Here is a 16,413-nt window from a genome sequence, read left to right as displayed (position 1 = left end):
AGACTTCATTTCAGTAAGTTTCTTATTAGTGAAGACTATTTTAAAGCACCTACTTGTTATGGGGCCATTCAATTGGAATTTGGAGTAGTAAGGCACTATCAACTATTGTTAAATTTCATGTTCCAATTTTGTTTCGAGTCATACGTTACTAGAGTTATTAACTTCATTTCCATGGAACTATCAATTAGAGGAATTCTAAGAACCACAAATCTTGCTTCAATTATTTATTGCATATGGTCTAAGTTTAAGGAAGAGTTATTGCGCTTTTGTTTTATATCCAAGCTAACACTGCTCTTTGACTAAGCAACATGCAGAAGTGTAAGGCACAATAGTGGGATTTCTAGTTTTTCTATTTCGTTGAAATATTTATAAGGTATATATAAGGTATATATAAATATATATTTATTTGTAGGGTCGCCGTGGTGTAATGGATATGGTGTCCGCCTTGCGACCGGGAGGTCACGGGTTCGATCCCCATCGTGGGAGCGTTCTTTAGATCTCCCCCAAAGACACCAAGTACTGGTTCTAGGCCCAGGAAACGGACTCGAGAGCGTTTATATAAGCCTAAGGCTTTCGACGCAATCGAGCTTAAATAAATAGGTTTAAACTAAATATTTATAAGTACAAGGATATGCATGGAGCTTAGTGTGACAACTTACAAGCTTGACAACTATCCTAGTTCCATTATTCTCATTCATCTGAAAACAATATTAAACATGTTTAAAATGAATATTTTCAGGGTGCATTTTATGAAACGGTCTCAGTGAATCATTAAAATATCTATAACATTGTTGAATTATCATCATAACGTCTTTTTATGCCCCCGGTAGGGTGGCATATAGCAGTTGAACTGTCCGTCAGTATGTCAGTCTGTCTGTCCATCCGGAAAAAAAACACTAATGTTGGCCATAACTTTTGCAATATTGAAGATAGCAACTTGATATTTGGCATGCATGTGCATTTCATGAAGCTGAACATTTTGAGTGGTGGAAGTTCAAGGTCAAGGTCATCCTTCAAGGTCAAAGGTCAATTTTTTTAAATATATATTTCAAAGCAGCGCAGTAGGGGGCATTGTGTTTCTGACGAACACATCTCTTGTTCAAGATACATTAACAAATGAGGAATATCGCTGTAAAGTCTACATGAGGATACTAATACAGTTTTGTAGGATCATTTAATTGTCTTTTCAGGATTCATAAACAATTGATGATTATCATTGAAATTTCATTTTCAGGATACATTAACAATTTATTATAATCATTGTAATGTCTATTTCAGGATATATTAAATATGGTGGATTATAATTGAAATATCTTTTTCAAGATTCATTAATAATTTCGCATTATCCTTGAAATAATTATTTCAGGATACATTAACAATGGTGGAAGGCTGAACTTAGAAAGGTTTGAAAAATACCTCGCTGTACTCTCAAAGGTACGTGCAGTTTTCCTAAGTTAATGTCAGCTATGATGACATATGCTCAGCCAAGATCCAATTGCCTTTTCAAGACTTTTTTTGACTGAAACAGTAGTAGCCAGAATAATTTGTATAATAAGTATTAAACTTATAGTATGGAATTTTTCCAAAATGATTCAACTATTTTTATGCCCCCGGATCGAATGATCGGGGGTATATTGTTTTTGGCCTGTCTGTCTGTGTGTCTGTCTGTCATTGTATGTGTGTGTCCCAAAACTTTAACCTTGGTCATAAATTTTGCAATATTGAAGATAGCAACTTGATATTTGGCATGCATGTGTATCTCATGGAGCTGCCCATTTTGAGTGGTGAAAGGTCAAGGTCATCCTTGAAGGTCAAATATATGGCTTCAAAGCGCAGTAGGGGGCATTGTATTTCACACACACAGCTCTTGTTTATGTTAGCAATAAACATTGGGTGAGGAATAGAGAATTTGATAAAAAAAAGTTGTGTACAACATAAGTAAGGATTTCCCTGAGAAGCCTTGTGAAAACTGGCAGTGCTCTGGGAACATGTGGCTTAATGCATTTGCATAAAGTGTTGTCCCAGCCTGTGCAATCAGGGAAAACTATATCTGCTGGTTGAAAGGAGTCTCTTCTTAGTGAAAACCCAGTTTAGGTAGAAAGTGTCGTCCCTGATAATCCTGTACAAACTGCACAGGCTAAACTGGGACATAACTTTTTGCACAAAGATTAATCGCTTTTTTTACCAGAGCAATTCTCATACTAACTACATAACTGTATGCCATGCCTGTTTCAGTTTGACTTTGACACGTTCTCAGAGCAGGCTGGAGATCTCAAGTGGCTGGAGTCAAAAAAAAATGCGGCCAGCGCAGAGCAGTCAGAATTATTGTCAGCAGCCAGGAAACTTCACAAGAACCAGGTATCATGCTGGCTGACTGCTAGACCTTGTTGTGGAAACTTTTGTGTGGTTAAAAATACTTATAATTAATTTTTATAAGTATTAATTTCTTCTATTCCTTTCTTTCTGTCTGAGCAGTCTGTAGTTATAATGTTAGTCTCCTTTTCCTTATATCTACAAGAGAAGTGCATAGTTAGATGGACACTTATTCTCTCTATCTCTTCCAAAGAGAACCAGTTCTTATTTCTACTGTACATATCTATTCTCCCACTGGTGTAGTCCATACCTGGACAAACCTTTTCTTCTGTCAATTCCTTCCAAAAAGAACTGTTAGTTGGACCATCACTATTTTCCACTGTACTTCTCTATTCTACCACAGGAGAAGTCTGTAGCAAGACAGATTATGGACCAGTTTGCCATGCTTGACAGCTAAGCTGACGTAGCTATACTGTATATATCTATTGTACCACAGGAGAAGTCCGTAGCTAGACAGAGTATGAACCAGTTTGCCATGTTGGACAGCCTGGCTGATGTAGATGATGATGAGGAGTTGGGTACAGAGCTGATACCTCGATATGGGGAGGACCCTTCAGGTGAAAACCCACCTTTATCTTACTCTTCCAGCTAAATCAATTGGATAACATTGGCAGCTGTAGACTATTGCTATTTCAAGCTCACAGTTAATGTAAATTTATTATTTATTTGAGAACTTTTTGGTGAACTCATACAAAATGATTTATTAATTATGAATTAAGCAAACCAGTGCAGAAATAAGAAACTAATGTTATTTGCTGTTGTTGTTTTTTGTTTATATTTTATTCAATTTAAAGGAATCCATTGTATAGCGTAACAGAAACCTCACATGCACTTGTTTTGAGTTGAACATAAAAGACTTCAACATATTTTTTAACATATAGAGAATATTTGGGTAGTGTCCTTGTACACTTTAAGTCATCTGCTGAGTTAATGAAAGTTTAAACAACTGCTGAGCCATGTAAGCGTTTAAGAAAAAGAAGTCTGTAAAATTATGTTCATGCGGGGTTGTACAAAGATTGTGGGCTGTATAAAGCTTTGGTTTATACGACCCTTGAATTTTTAATTTGAACATAATAAGTAGTAGGATAAAAAAATACATTCTTTGAAAATATCATTACAGTAACCAACTTTATTGCATGATCGTTTGTGTTAAATGGGTACACCTTTATGTGATATCAAAGTGTAGTCATTTGATAGCATTGCAGATTATTTTGCATAAATATGATAAATATTTGAGGAAATGTCTTTAGCCAATAAAAATAGTACTTTCTTTAATGTTACTCGCTATATTGGTCAGTAGTTTCAGATGGCCCAGAATTTTAGATTTAGAATTTACAAAACATTCAAAAACATTCTTTTAAAGCCTTAAATTACCCAGCAGTACTTGAATTGGTGCCAAATCATTGCTGATTGTGTGTCTGTTGCAGATGATTGTGTGTTTGTTGCAGATGATTTCTCACTGTTTGTGTGTCTGTTGCAGATGATTTCTCAGAGGAATTTTCAGAAGAGGACACATTGGACGATGAATTCCGCCACCACAAGAGGAACTATTACATGACCAAGATGGAGTATGCACATGTCACTCCGTAAGTGAAGTAACATTCCACAGTCACAAACTACAACAAACGTAGGAGACAGTATACAAACATTAAATAATAAAATCCTTATTTGTATGCCCCTGTTCTTTTGCATCTCATCTGGATCCAAACTGTTTGCAAAAGCCTTCAAAATTCGGTTATAGCACTGAAAGAGTTCAATCAACTTGGCAGATGGTATTAACATGGGAATTATTGTCAGGCGCTAAAACCAGGCCATTGTTGGAAAGGATAAGGTCACAGTTTAAGGCCAAAGTGCAAATATAAGATTTTAACCTAAACATCTTGTCTGAAGAATAACTTTGGATGGTTGGATCTTAAAATAACATGGCGCATTTGATTTGTCCGAGTGAATATGCATAACAACAATGCTCACTTGGTCAAAAGTCAAGGTCACAATTATTATAATATAAGAACTCAGCCTCCAAGGCATAAGGTTTTACATCAAGGTCACCTTTCAATTTCAAATGTAAACATAAAAAATTTAATCTGCTCTTACTTTGTCCTGAGCTTAACCTTGTTCAACATGGATGGATTTTCACATAACTTGTAAGTATTGACAGCCATTTTTATCCCTCCCCAAAGGCGGAGAGATATAGTTTTGGCATTTTCTGTCTGCCTGCCAAAAACTTTTCATGGCTATACCTCAGACACTGTATAATATTTCAACATGAAACTTTATGGGTGTATAAATATCAAAAAGTAGAAGTGCCATGCACAAGAACCATAAACCTACACTTTCATGAATAACAGTTATTGCCCTTTTTTGTATGATAAAATTGTTTATGGCTATGTCTCAGATACTTTACAAGATTTTAACATGAAACTTTATGGGTGTATAGATATCAATAAGTAGAAGTGCCATGCACAAGAACCATAAACCTACACTTTCATTAATATGAGCTAAAGCTCTTTGTAGTTTTTTGTATGATTCAACATTTCAGGGTTATATCTTCGATACAATACAAGATTTCAACAGGAAACATGTTTGGTGTATAGATATAAATGAGGGGAAGTCCAATGCACAAGAACCATAAACCTTCACTTTCTTAATTTTAAATAAGAGTTATTGTTATGTGTTAGGATTCTACCATAGATCAAGGAATTTTCATCCAGTCACAAACAAAATATATTTTACAGCTGATTTTAATTCAACTAATTTGCTTTTTAAAAGTTGTTTTCTTCACAAAATACAAACACCTCGGTCACGGTCTTAATTCACGGTCCAAAGTCAAAACATTATTTTGATTATAACTAAAAATTTCAAATCAGTTGATTAAGTTACAAGCATACTTACTTTTTTTGCACACAAGAACCAGGTCTATTGGTTGAAGGTAAAGATAATAATTTAAGGTAATAAAGAAGTACTAAAAGAAGTAAGAAAGACTTGAGTACTTTTTCAATATCAAACTTAAAATAGTATACATTGACAGTTATATCTTTTTGACATGACTTGTGTCTTCTGATCTTCGGAAAGGTTAGACTTGTTCAATTAGATCTTGTTATTGTGAGACTCTTACATGGTAAGGGGACCATCGTGTTTGGGAGGGGGAAATGTGTGTCCACATTGTCCAGCAGGGGAATATCATGTTGGGGAGGGGGAAATGTGTGTCCACATTGTCCAGCAGGCGACCATTATGTTGGGGAAGGGGAAAGGTGTGTCCACATTGTCTAGCAGGGGACCATCGTGTTGGGGTGGGGGAAATGTGTGTCCACATTGTTCAGCAGGGGACCATCGTGTTGGGGAAGGGGAAATGTGTGTCCACATTGTCCAGCAGGGGACCATCGTGTTGGGGAGGGGGAAATGTGCGTCCGAATTGTCCAGCAGGGGACCATTGTGTTGGGGAGGGGGAAATGTGTGTCCACATTGTCCAGCAGGGGACCATTGTGTTTGGGAGGGGGAAAGGTGTGTCCACATTGTCCAGCAGGCGACCATCGTGTTGGGGAGGGGGAAATGTGTGTCCACATTGTCCAGCAGGGGACCATCTTGTTGGGGAGGGGGAAAGGTGTGTCCACATTGTCCAGCAGGGGACCATTGTGTTGGGGAGAGGGAAAGGTGTGTCCACATTGTCCAGCAGGGGACCATCATGTTGGGCAGGGGGAAAGGTGTGTCCACATTGTCCATCAGGGGACCATCATGTTGGGGAGGGGGAAAGGTGTGTCCACATTGTCCAGCAGGGGACCATCGTGTTTGGGAGGAGAAAATGTGTGTCCACATTGTCCAGCAGGGGACCATCGTGTCGGGGAGGGGGAAATGTGTGTCCACATTGTCCAGCAGGGGACCATTGTGTTGGGGAGGGGGTAATGTGTGTCCACATTGTCCAGCAGGGGACCATTGTGTTGGGGAGGGGGAAATGTGTGTCCACATTGTCCAGCAAGGGAACATCATGTTGGGGAGGGGAAAATGTGTGTCCACATTGTCCAGCAGGGGACCATTATGTTGGGGAGGGGGAAATGTGTGTCCACATTGTCCAGCAGGGGACCATCGTGTTTGGGCGGGGGAAAGGTGTGTCCACATTGTCCAGCAGGGGACCATCATGTTGGGGAGGGGGAAAGGTGTGTCCACATTGTCCAGCAGGGGACCATCGTGTTTGGGAGGAGGAAATGTGTGTCCACATTGTCCAGCAGGGGAACATCGTGTCGGGGAGGGGGAAATGTGTGTCCACATTGTCCAGCAGGGGACCATTGTGTTGGGGAGGGGGTAATGTGTGTCCACATTGTCCAGCAGGGGACCATCGTGTTGGGGAGGGGGAAATGTGTGTCCACATTGTCCAGCAAGGGAACATCATGTTGGGGAGGGGTAATGTGTGTCCACATTGTCCAGCAGGGGACCATTATGTTGGGGAGGGGGAAATGTGTGTCCACATTGTCCAGCAGGGGACCATCATGTTTGGGCGGGGGAAATGTGTGTCCACATTGTCCAGCAGGGGACCATCGTGTTGGGGAAGGGGAAATGTGTGTCCACATTGTCCAGCAGGGGACCATTGTGTTGGGGAGGGGGAAATGTGTGTTCACATTATCCAGCAGAGAACCATTATGTTGGGGAGGGGGAAATGTGTGTCCACATTGTCTAGCAGGGGACCATCGTGTTGGGGAGGGGGAAATGTGTGTCCATATTGTCCAGCAGGGGACCATCATGTTGGGGAGGGGGAAATGTGTGTCCACATTGTCCAGCAGGGGGCCATCATGTTGGGGAGGGGGAAATGTGTGTCCACATTGTCCAGCAGGGGACCATCGTGTTAGGGAGGGGGAAATGTGTGTCCACATTGTCTAGCAGGGGAACATTATGTTGGGAAGGGGGAAATGTGTGTCCACATGGTCCAGCAGGGGACCATTATGTTGGGAAGGGGGAAATGTGTATCCAAATTGTCCAGCAGCTATTTGTTATTTTTAGCTCACCTGATTGCTCAGGTGAGCTTTTGTGATCGGTCTTTGTCCGTCGTCCACATTTGGTTTGTAAACACTCTAGAGGCCACATTTCTTGTCAGATCTTCATGACACTTGGTCAGGAGATTTGTCCCAATGATACCTGGATCAAGTTCAAACTGGGTCAGGCTGGGTCAAAAACTAGGTCACTAGGTCCAAAAAAAAAAGAAAAACCTTGTAAACACTGTAGAAGTCTCATTTCATGCCCAATCTTCATGTAACTTTGTCAAAATGTTTGTCTTAATGATATGTTGGTTGAGTTCAAAAGCGGTTCCAGTCCGTTTATAAACATGGCCACCAGTGGGCGGGGCAGTTTTCCTTATTTAGCTATAGAGAAACCTTGTAAACACTCTAGAGGCCACATTTCTTGTCCGATCTTCATGAAACTTGGACAGAAGCTTTGTCCCAATGATACCTCAATCGAGTTTGAAACTGGGTCATGCTAGGTCAAAAACTAGGCTACTAGGTAAAAAAAAAAAAGAAAAACCTTGTAAACACTGTAGAAGTCACATTTCATGCCCAATCTTCATGTAACTTTGTCAAAATGTTTGTCTTGATGATATGTTGGTTGAGTTTAAAAGTGGTTCTGGTCCGTTGAAAAACATGGCTGCCAGTGGGCGGGGCAGTTTTCCTTATTTAGCTATAGAGAAACCTTGAAAACACTCGAGAGGCCACATTGCAAGGTCCAAATCTTACAAAAACCTTGTAAACACATGTAAAATTAGCATTTCTTGCAAATGTTTGCATTGCAAAAACCCCATGAAAATGGACAGTACTCTATCAGAATTAATCATATGTTCACACTGCAAAAGTAAACGGAAGAGAACCAATCTAATATGCTCAGGAGTACTGAATTTTCAACTACCTGTAAGCAATGAACAAGGCATTGTAAAAAAAAGTGAGCAAACTAGGGCCATTTTGGCCCTCAAAGTCTTATATTATCTAAAGAAAGGCTATGTCTTACCTGTAACATATATTTTACAAATTGATTAGATTTAATGGATGTAGAATTTTTCCTTAAATAGATGAAAACAATTGTCTAGTTTCATATCCAGTTCACCGCTTTAATTCCCCTGAACGTTGTCTATTCAGTGAAGTACTGCGTGACCAGGCGGAGGGCTATGTGAGAGGCATTCAGTGGATTCTGCTGTACTACTATGAAGGGGTGCCTTCTTGGAGTTGGTATGAACAATCCTGCAAACAAATCATATATCAGTCACACTTTTGGAATACAAGGCTTAATGCATGTGTGTAAAGTGTTGTCCCAGATTAGTCTTTGCACTCCACACAGGCTTATCAGGGATTGTACTTCCCTTGTAGACCAAATTTTTGCTAAGAAATTACTTCCGTTAAATGAAAAGTTCTATAAAAGCAGAGTTGTAGTCCCTGATAAGCCTGTGTGGACTTAACAGATGAAGACTTAACTCACATGCTTGAAGCCATGTTTTCTTAAAGCAAGGCATTCAAATGTGCAACAAATAAAACATAAGATATTACTGCTGCAAGTGCTTTTGCTTGCATTTATTTGCATAATACATTGGTTTTCTAAAGCGGATCTAGGTTTGACCTATATCACACAAACCTTTTTTGTTAAAAAGAATGTTACCATTTGAGCCATTCAATAAATGTTTGCGGTTATAGACTACTTTGGTACAAAGAATTTCTGGACATTATATAGTGAACCAATAATTTAAGTTTTGGTGGTTTCTTGTTAACTGCAAGATATTAATGATATTTTCCTTGTTTTCCAGGTTCTACCCACACCACTATGCACCATACATGAGTGATGTTAAGGACTTCAAGGATATGTCCTTGACCTTTGACCTGGGCACCCCGTTCCTGCCATTTGAGCAGCTCATGGCTGTGCTGCCTGCAGCCAGTAAAGATCTCCTGCCACGGCCATATCAGGTTGGTACACATCAATTTACTGAGTTGCGATTGTTTAATTTTGTTAAACTAGGCAAGTTCAATGTAAGGTATTTATTGAACCAGTTCGCACTGGGAAAACAGGGCTTTTATACTTTTAAGTGTCGTCCCAGATAAGCCTGTGCAGTTTACAAAGTTGAATCAGGGACTACACTTTCCTTTTTAGCTCATCTATTTTTTGAAAAAAAATTATGCGCTATTGTCATCACCTTGGCGTCGGCGTTGGCGTCGGCGTCCGGTTAAGTTTTGCGTTTAGGTCCACTTTTCTCAGAAAGTATCAATGCTATTGCATTCAAACTTGGTACACTTACTTACTATCATGAGGGGACTGGGCAGGCAAAGTTAGATAACTCTGGCGTGCATTTTGACAGAATTATGTGCCCTTTTTATACTTAGAAAATTGAAAATTTTGGTTGTTTTGTGTTTAGGTCCATTTTATTCTTAAGTATCAAAGCTATTGCTTTCATACTTGCAACACTTACTAACTATCATAAGGGGACTGTGCAGGCAAAGTAATGTAACTCTGACTGGCATTTTGACAGAATTATGCGCCTTTTTATACTTAGAAAATTGAAATTTGGTTAAGTTTTGGTTAAGAAACCCCCCCCCCCTCCCCCCCCCCCGAATTCCCCCCCTCCCCCCCCCCCCCGAATTTCCCCCCTCCCCCCTTAAATTTTTTTTTTTTTTTTTTTTAAGATCATCTCACAAATGACCACCACACCCTCACACTATACTATACCCCCCCCCCACCCCACCCTACCCCCCCCCCCCCCATTAGTTTTTTTTGAAACGGTTAAAAAACACAAATATTTATTTTTATTATTTTATGTTTGAAATACCGTCCAACCATCGCACCCAAGAATACCCCAGCACCCCCCCCCCCCTAATTTTTTTTTTAAGATCATCTCACAAATGACCACCACACCCTCACACTATACCCCCCCATCCCACCCACCCCAATTTTATTTTTTTATGAAACGGTTAAAAAACACAAATATTTTTTTTATTATTTTATGTTTAAAATACCGTCCAACCATCACACCCAAGAATCCCCCCCCCCCCCCCCCCCCCCGACTGATTTTTTTTTTTTTTCGCATTTTTTTCCCGCATCTTTGGAAGATAATGTAATAAATGTCCACGCCCCCACACTAAACACCCCTCTTCATTCCACCCCTCCCTCCTTTGTGATTGAAAATGAGAGTCCCTTCACCTTTAAAAAGAAAATAGATGAGCGGAAGTTTTCATTTAAACTAAGTCTCTTCTAACACAAAATCCAGTTTGGGCAGAAAGTGTTGTCCCCGATTAGCCTGTGTTGTTTGCACAGGCTCATCTGTGCTGACACTTTCCGCACATGCATTAAGCCCAGTCTTTTGAGAATGAGGCTCAATTGAGTGAGTAAAAAGTAAGGTATTAATTGTAGTTTATTGGTTGTCTTTTATTTCAGCTAGATTATAATGTGTCAAGTATAATACATTTTATAGTGCCATTCCAGCCCCATGATTTTGTCACATAGGGATATATTGTTAAAAATGCCCGCCCTTTGCAGGTTGTTCCAGTTCAATAATTTTTCTGGGAGTTATTTCCTTTTGACTTTTAATAGGCTACTTTTTGTTTCCATGTGAGATCTTAGTCAGGACGTTCTGTTCCAGTGCTTTTTCAGGGAGTTTCTGCCCTTTGATAATTAAATGCTTTTGTTTCTGCAAGATATCTCAAGACACTAATGTTTCTAAGTTGATTAAACTTTTATAAACGACATTTCTGTAGGGTTGACATGTGTATCTTAGTCAGGTTGTTCCAGTCCAATGATTTGTTAGTGAGTTATTGCTGTATGGTTATTAATATTTCATCTGTTTCCATGCAAAATCTCAGGAAGTAATGATGAACATGTCTTTAAACTTTATCTGCACTTTCCTTTTAGGGTGGGCATCATATGTCATTCCACTTTGTTCATTTATAAGGGTTATTGGCTTTTGAATTATAATTCCTTTCTGTGTTTTATCTTGGACACTTATGACATGTCATATACACCTGTTAACATTTTCAAGTGAAATTTATGTTTCTGAGTTATATCACAGGAACTTATGATCCAAATTTTATTAATAGTAAATGCAGTAACCAAACATTGTGGACATTTACATGTCATTACGCTCGAGTGAGTTTTCAGTGAGTAATTACCCCTTGTACACTTGTTAGTTTTCACACAACCCTTATACATGTATCTTCAAAATGTATCATTTGGGAGCATCTATTCCATTTCATTGATTGTAATGTTATCCACAATATCATTTCAGAGCTTGATGATCAATGACTCGTCTCCTGTGATTGATTTCTACCCTCCTCAGTTTGAGACGGATCTCAATGGAAAGCAGCAAGACTGGGAGGCTGTCGTGCTCATCCCCTTTATTGACGAGGTAATACTGTACATTCATCCACTGGCCTTTGCATTGATCAGGTGATACTGTAAATGAATCAATTTGCCCCTTTATTGATGAGGTAATACTGTTCATTTATCCACTGGCCTTTGCATTGATCAGGTAATACTTTACATGAATCGATTTGCCCCTTTATTGACGAGGTAATACTGTACATTCATCCACTGGCCTTTGCATTGATCAGGTAATACTTTACATGAATCAATTTGCCCCTTTATTGACAAGGTAATACTGTACATTCAACCACTGGCCTTTGCATTGACCAGGTGATACTGTAAATGAATCAATTTGCCCCTTTATTGATGAGGTAATACTGTACATTCATCCACTGGCCTTTGCATTGATCAGGTAATACTTTACATGAATCAATTTGCCCCTTTATTGACGAGGTAATACTGTACATTCAACCACTGGCCTTTGCATTGATCAGGTGATACTGTAAATGAATCAATTTGCACCTTTATTGACGAGGTAATACTGTACATTCATCCACTGGCCTTTGCATTGATCAGGTAATTCTTTACATGAATCAATTTGCCCCTTTATTGACAAGGTAATACTGTACATTCATTCACTGGCCTTTGCATTGATCAGGTAATACTTTACATGAATCAATTTGCCCCTTTATTGACGAGGTAATACTGTACATTCATCCACAATCCTTTTCATTGATCAGGTGATACTGTAAATGAATCAATTTGCCCCTTTATTGACGAGGTAATACTGTACATTCAACCACTGGCATTTGCATTGATCAGGTGATACTGTAAATGAATCAATTTGCCCCTTTATTGATGAGGTTATACTGTACATTCAACCACTGGCCTTTGCATTGATCAGGTGATACTGAAAATGAATCAATTTGCCCCTTTATTGATGAGGTAATACTGTACATTCATCCACTGGCCTTTGCATTGATCAGGTAATATTTTACATGAATCAATTTGCCCCTTTATTGATGAGGTAATACTGTACATTCATCCACTGGCCTTTGCATTGATCAGGTAATACTTTACATGAATCAATTTGCCCCTTTATTGACGAGGTAATACTGTACATTCATCCACTGGCCTTTGCATTGATCAGGTAATTCTTTACATGAATCGATTTGCACCTTTATTGACGAGGTAATACTGTACATTCATCCACTGGCCTTTGCATTGATCAGGTAATACTTTACATGAATCGATTTGCCCCTTTATTGATGAGGTTATACTGTACATTCAACCACTGGCCTTTGCATTGATCAGGTGATACTGTAAATGAATCAATTTGCCCCTTTATTGATGAGGTAATACTGTACATTCATCCACTGGCCTTTGCATCGATTAAGTGATACTTAACATGAATCGATTTGCCCCTTTATTAATGAGGTAATACTGTACATTCATCCACTGGCCTTTGCATTGATCAGTAATACTTTACATGAATCGATTTGCCCCTTTATTGATGAGGTAATACTGTACATTCATCCACTGGCCTTTGCATTGATCAGGTGATACTGTAAATGAATCAATTTGCCCCTTTATTGACGAGGTAATACTGTACATTCATCCACTGGCCTTTGCATTGATCAGGTGATACTGTAAATGAATCAATTTGCCCCTTTATTGACGAGGTAATACTGTACATTCATCCACTGGCTTTTGCATTAATCAGGTGATACTGTAAATGAATCAATTTGCCCCTTTATTGATGAGGTAATACTGTACATTCATCCACTGGCCTTTGCATTGATCAGGTGATACTGTAAATGAATCAATTTGCCCCTTTATTGATGAGGTAATACTGTGCATTCATCCATAGGCATTTTCATTGATCAGGTTATACTTGACATGAATCAATTTCCCCCTTTATTAGTCCCCTACCGGTTTCACCGTAGGGGACTTATGGTTTTGTATCCGTCAGTCCGTCACACTTTTCTGGATCCTGCGATAACTCTAACAAAATATTTTTTCATGAAACTTGGAATATGGATAGATGGCAATATGGAAATTATGCACCTCATTTCAATTTGTTCCTACGTCAAAAATTGTGGTTGCTATAGCAACAAATAGACTAGAAATACTGCTGAAAATGGTGTTTTTTTCTGGATCATGCGATAACTCTAAAAGTTCTTAATATTTTTTTTCATGAAACTTTGAATATGGATAGATGGCAATGTGGACATTATGCACATCATTTCATTTTGTTCCTACGTCAAAAATTGTGGTTGCTATGGCAACAAATAGACTAGAAATACTGCTGAAAATGGTGTTTTTTTTCTGGATCCTGCGATAACTCTAAAAGTTTTAAATAATTTTACATGAGACTTGAAACATGGATAGATGGCAATATGGACATTATGCACATCATTTCATTTTGTTCCTACGTCAAAAATTGTGCTTGCTATGGCAAAAAATAGACAAGAAATACTGCTGAAAATGGTGTTTTTTTCTGGATCCTGCCATAACTTTGAAAGTTCTTAATATTTTTTAATGAAACTTGAAACATGGATAGTTGGCAATATGGACATTATGCATGTCATTTCATTTTGTTCCTACGTCAATAATTGTGCGTGCTATGGCCAAAAATAGACTAGAAATACTGCTGAAAATGGTGTTTTTTTTTCTGGATCCTGCGATAACTTTAAAAGTTTTTAATATTCTTTCATGAAACTTGAAACATGGATAGATTGCAATATGGACATTATGCACATCATTTCATTTTGTTCCTACGTCAAAATTTCTGGTTGCTATGACAACAAATAGACTAGAAATACTGCTGAAAATGGTGTTTTTTTCTGGATCCTGCCATAACTTTGAAAGTTCTTAATATTTTTTTTCATGAAACTTGAAACATGGATAGATGGCAATATGGGCATTATGCACGTCATTTAATTTTGTTCCTACGTCAAAAATTCTGGTTGCTATGGCAACAAATAGACTACAAATAATGCTGAAAATGGTGTGTTTTTTCTGGATCCTGTGATAACCTTAAAAGTTCTTAATATTTTTTCATGAAACTTGGAACATGGATAGATGTCAATATGGACATTATGCACGTCATTTTATTTTGTTCCTACGTCTAAAATTCTGGTTGCTATGGCAACAAATAGACTAGAAATACTGCTGAAAATGGTGTTTTTCTGGATCCTGCGATAACTTTCAAAGTTCTTAATATTTTTTAATGAAACTTGGAACATGGATAGATGGCAATATGGACATTATGCACGTCATTTCATTTTGTTCCTTCGTCAAAAATTCTGGTTGCTATGGCAACAAATAAAAAAAATAATCTGACAATGGTGGAATTTCTGACAATGGTGGAGCTGGTAGGGGACTTTTATTGCTTGGCAATAGTCTTGTTGATGAGGTAATATTTTTCCATAATCCATTTTGCCTTAATTGATGATGAAATATTTTTGCTTAATTCATTCAATTTATCTATTTCCCCCTTCAATGTTGAGTGAGATAATACCTTTTTATCCATTTCCTCATTCATTGATGAGGTTTTCTTTCCCTATTTCTGATTTGGTAACATTTCATCTTCATTGATAAAGAACTTTTACCCTTTTTTGATATGGTAACATTGCCGTTAAGTTGATAGGCTGACATTTCCACTAAATTGATGAGGTAGCATTTCCACTTTATTATACCCCACAAACGAAGTTTAGGGGGGTATATAGGAGTGAACTTGTCTGTCGGTCGGTCGGTCTGTCTGTCGGTCTGTATTAAGTGTCCGCTCTCTAATTCAAGTAGTTTTCATCCGATCTTCAACAAACTTGACAGAAGTTGTATCTACATGATGTCTAGGCAAAGTTCGAACATGGGCCTTGCCGGGTCAAAAACTAGGTCATGGGGTCACTTAGTGCGTTTTAAACATTCAGCATGTTGTCTGCTCTCTAATTCAAGAATTTTTCATCCGATCTTCACCAAACTTGGTCAGAAGTTGTATCTAGATGATCTTAAGGCCAAGTTTGAACATGGGCCTTGCCGGGTCAAAAACTAGGTCACATGGTCACTTAGTGCGTTTTTTAACATTCAGCATGGTGTCCTCTCTCTTATTCAAGTAGTTTTCATCCGATCTTCACCAAACTTGGTCAGAAGTTTTATCTAGATGATCTGAAGGCCAAGTTATAACATGGGCCATGCCAGATCAAAAACTAGGTCACAGGGTCACTTAGTACGTTTCACAAATTGAGCATGGTGTCCGCTCTCTATTTCAAGTAGTTTAAATCCGATCTTCACCACACATGATCAGAAGTTGTAACTAGATGATGTGTAGGTCAAGTTCGAACATGGGCCATGCCGGGGCAAAAACTAGGTCACAGGGTCACTTAGTGCATTTTTAACCTCACCATGTTGTCCGCTCTCTAATTCAAGTAGTTTTTATCCAATCTTCACCAAAATTGGTCAGAAGTTGTATCTTAATAATGTCTAGGGCAAGTTTGAATATGGGTCATGCCGGGTAAAAAACAAGGTTACGGGGTCACTTAGTGCGTTTTAATATCATAAATACGTTACCTGTTATCTCTAGCTTACCCCTTTCCAAGGGAGTTATTTCATCCGGAAAATATTCAAGCGCTGGGAATCGTCCACCTCTATAAGAATCCAAATCAGGTTAAACATAGTACAATGCAACCTAACAGGAAATCAAGAACCACAACTCATCTTTCCTTT

At 38.6% G+C, this 16,413-nt stretch overlaps 1 protein-coding gene across 1 annotated transcript in view; it reads left to right on the top strand.

The window, feature by feature from the left end:
* LOC127880721 (5'-3' exoribonuclease 1-like) overlaps positions 1 to 16,413 on the top strand; it is a 92,502-nt gene that overhangs the window by 18,952 nt on the left and 57,137 nt on the right. The window contains exons 9-15 of the mRNA XM_052428078.1: positions 1,367 to 1,434; positions 2,236 to 2,358; positions 2,810 to 2,930; positions 3,854 to 3,959; positions 8,487 to 8,576; positions 9,146 to 9,302; positions 11,612 to 11,731. Coding sequence (XP_052284038.1) covers positions 1,367 to 1,434; positions 2,236 to 2,358; positions 2,810 to 2,930; positions 3,854 to 3,959; positions 8,487 to 8,576; positions 9,146 to 9,302; positions 11,612 to 11,731 — 785 coding nt within the window. The remainder of the gene's footprint in view (positions 1 to 1,366; positions 1,435 to 2,235; positions 2,359 to 2,809; positions 2,931 to 3,853; positions 3,960 to 8,486; positions 8,577 to 9,145; positions 9,303 to 11,611; positions 11,732 to 16,413) is intronic.

This window comes from Dreissena polymorpha, chromosome 5 (genome assembly GCF_020536995.1).
Source record: "Dreissena polymorpha isolate Duluth1 chromosome 5, UMN_Dpol_1.0, whole genome shotgun sequence".
Taxonomy (NCBI): Eukaryota; Metazoa; Mollusca; class Bivalvia; order Myida; family Dreissenidae; genus Dreissena; species Dreissena polymorpha.
This window is presented reverse-complemented; position numbering and strand designations above follow the sequence as displayed.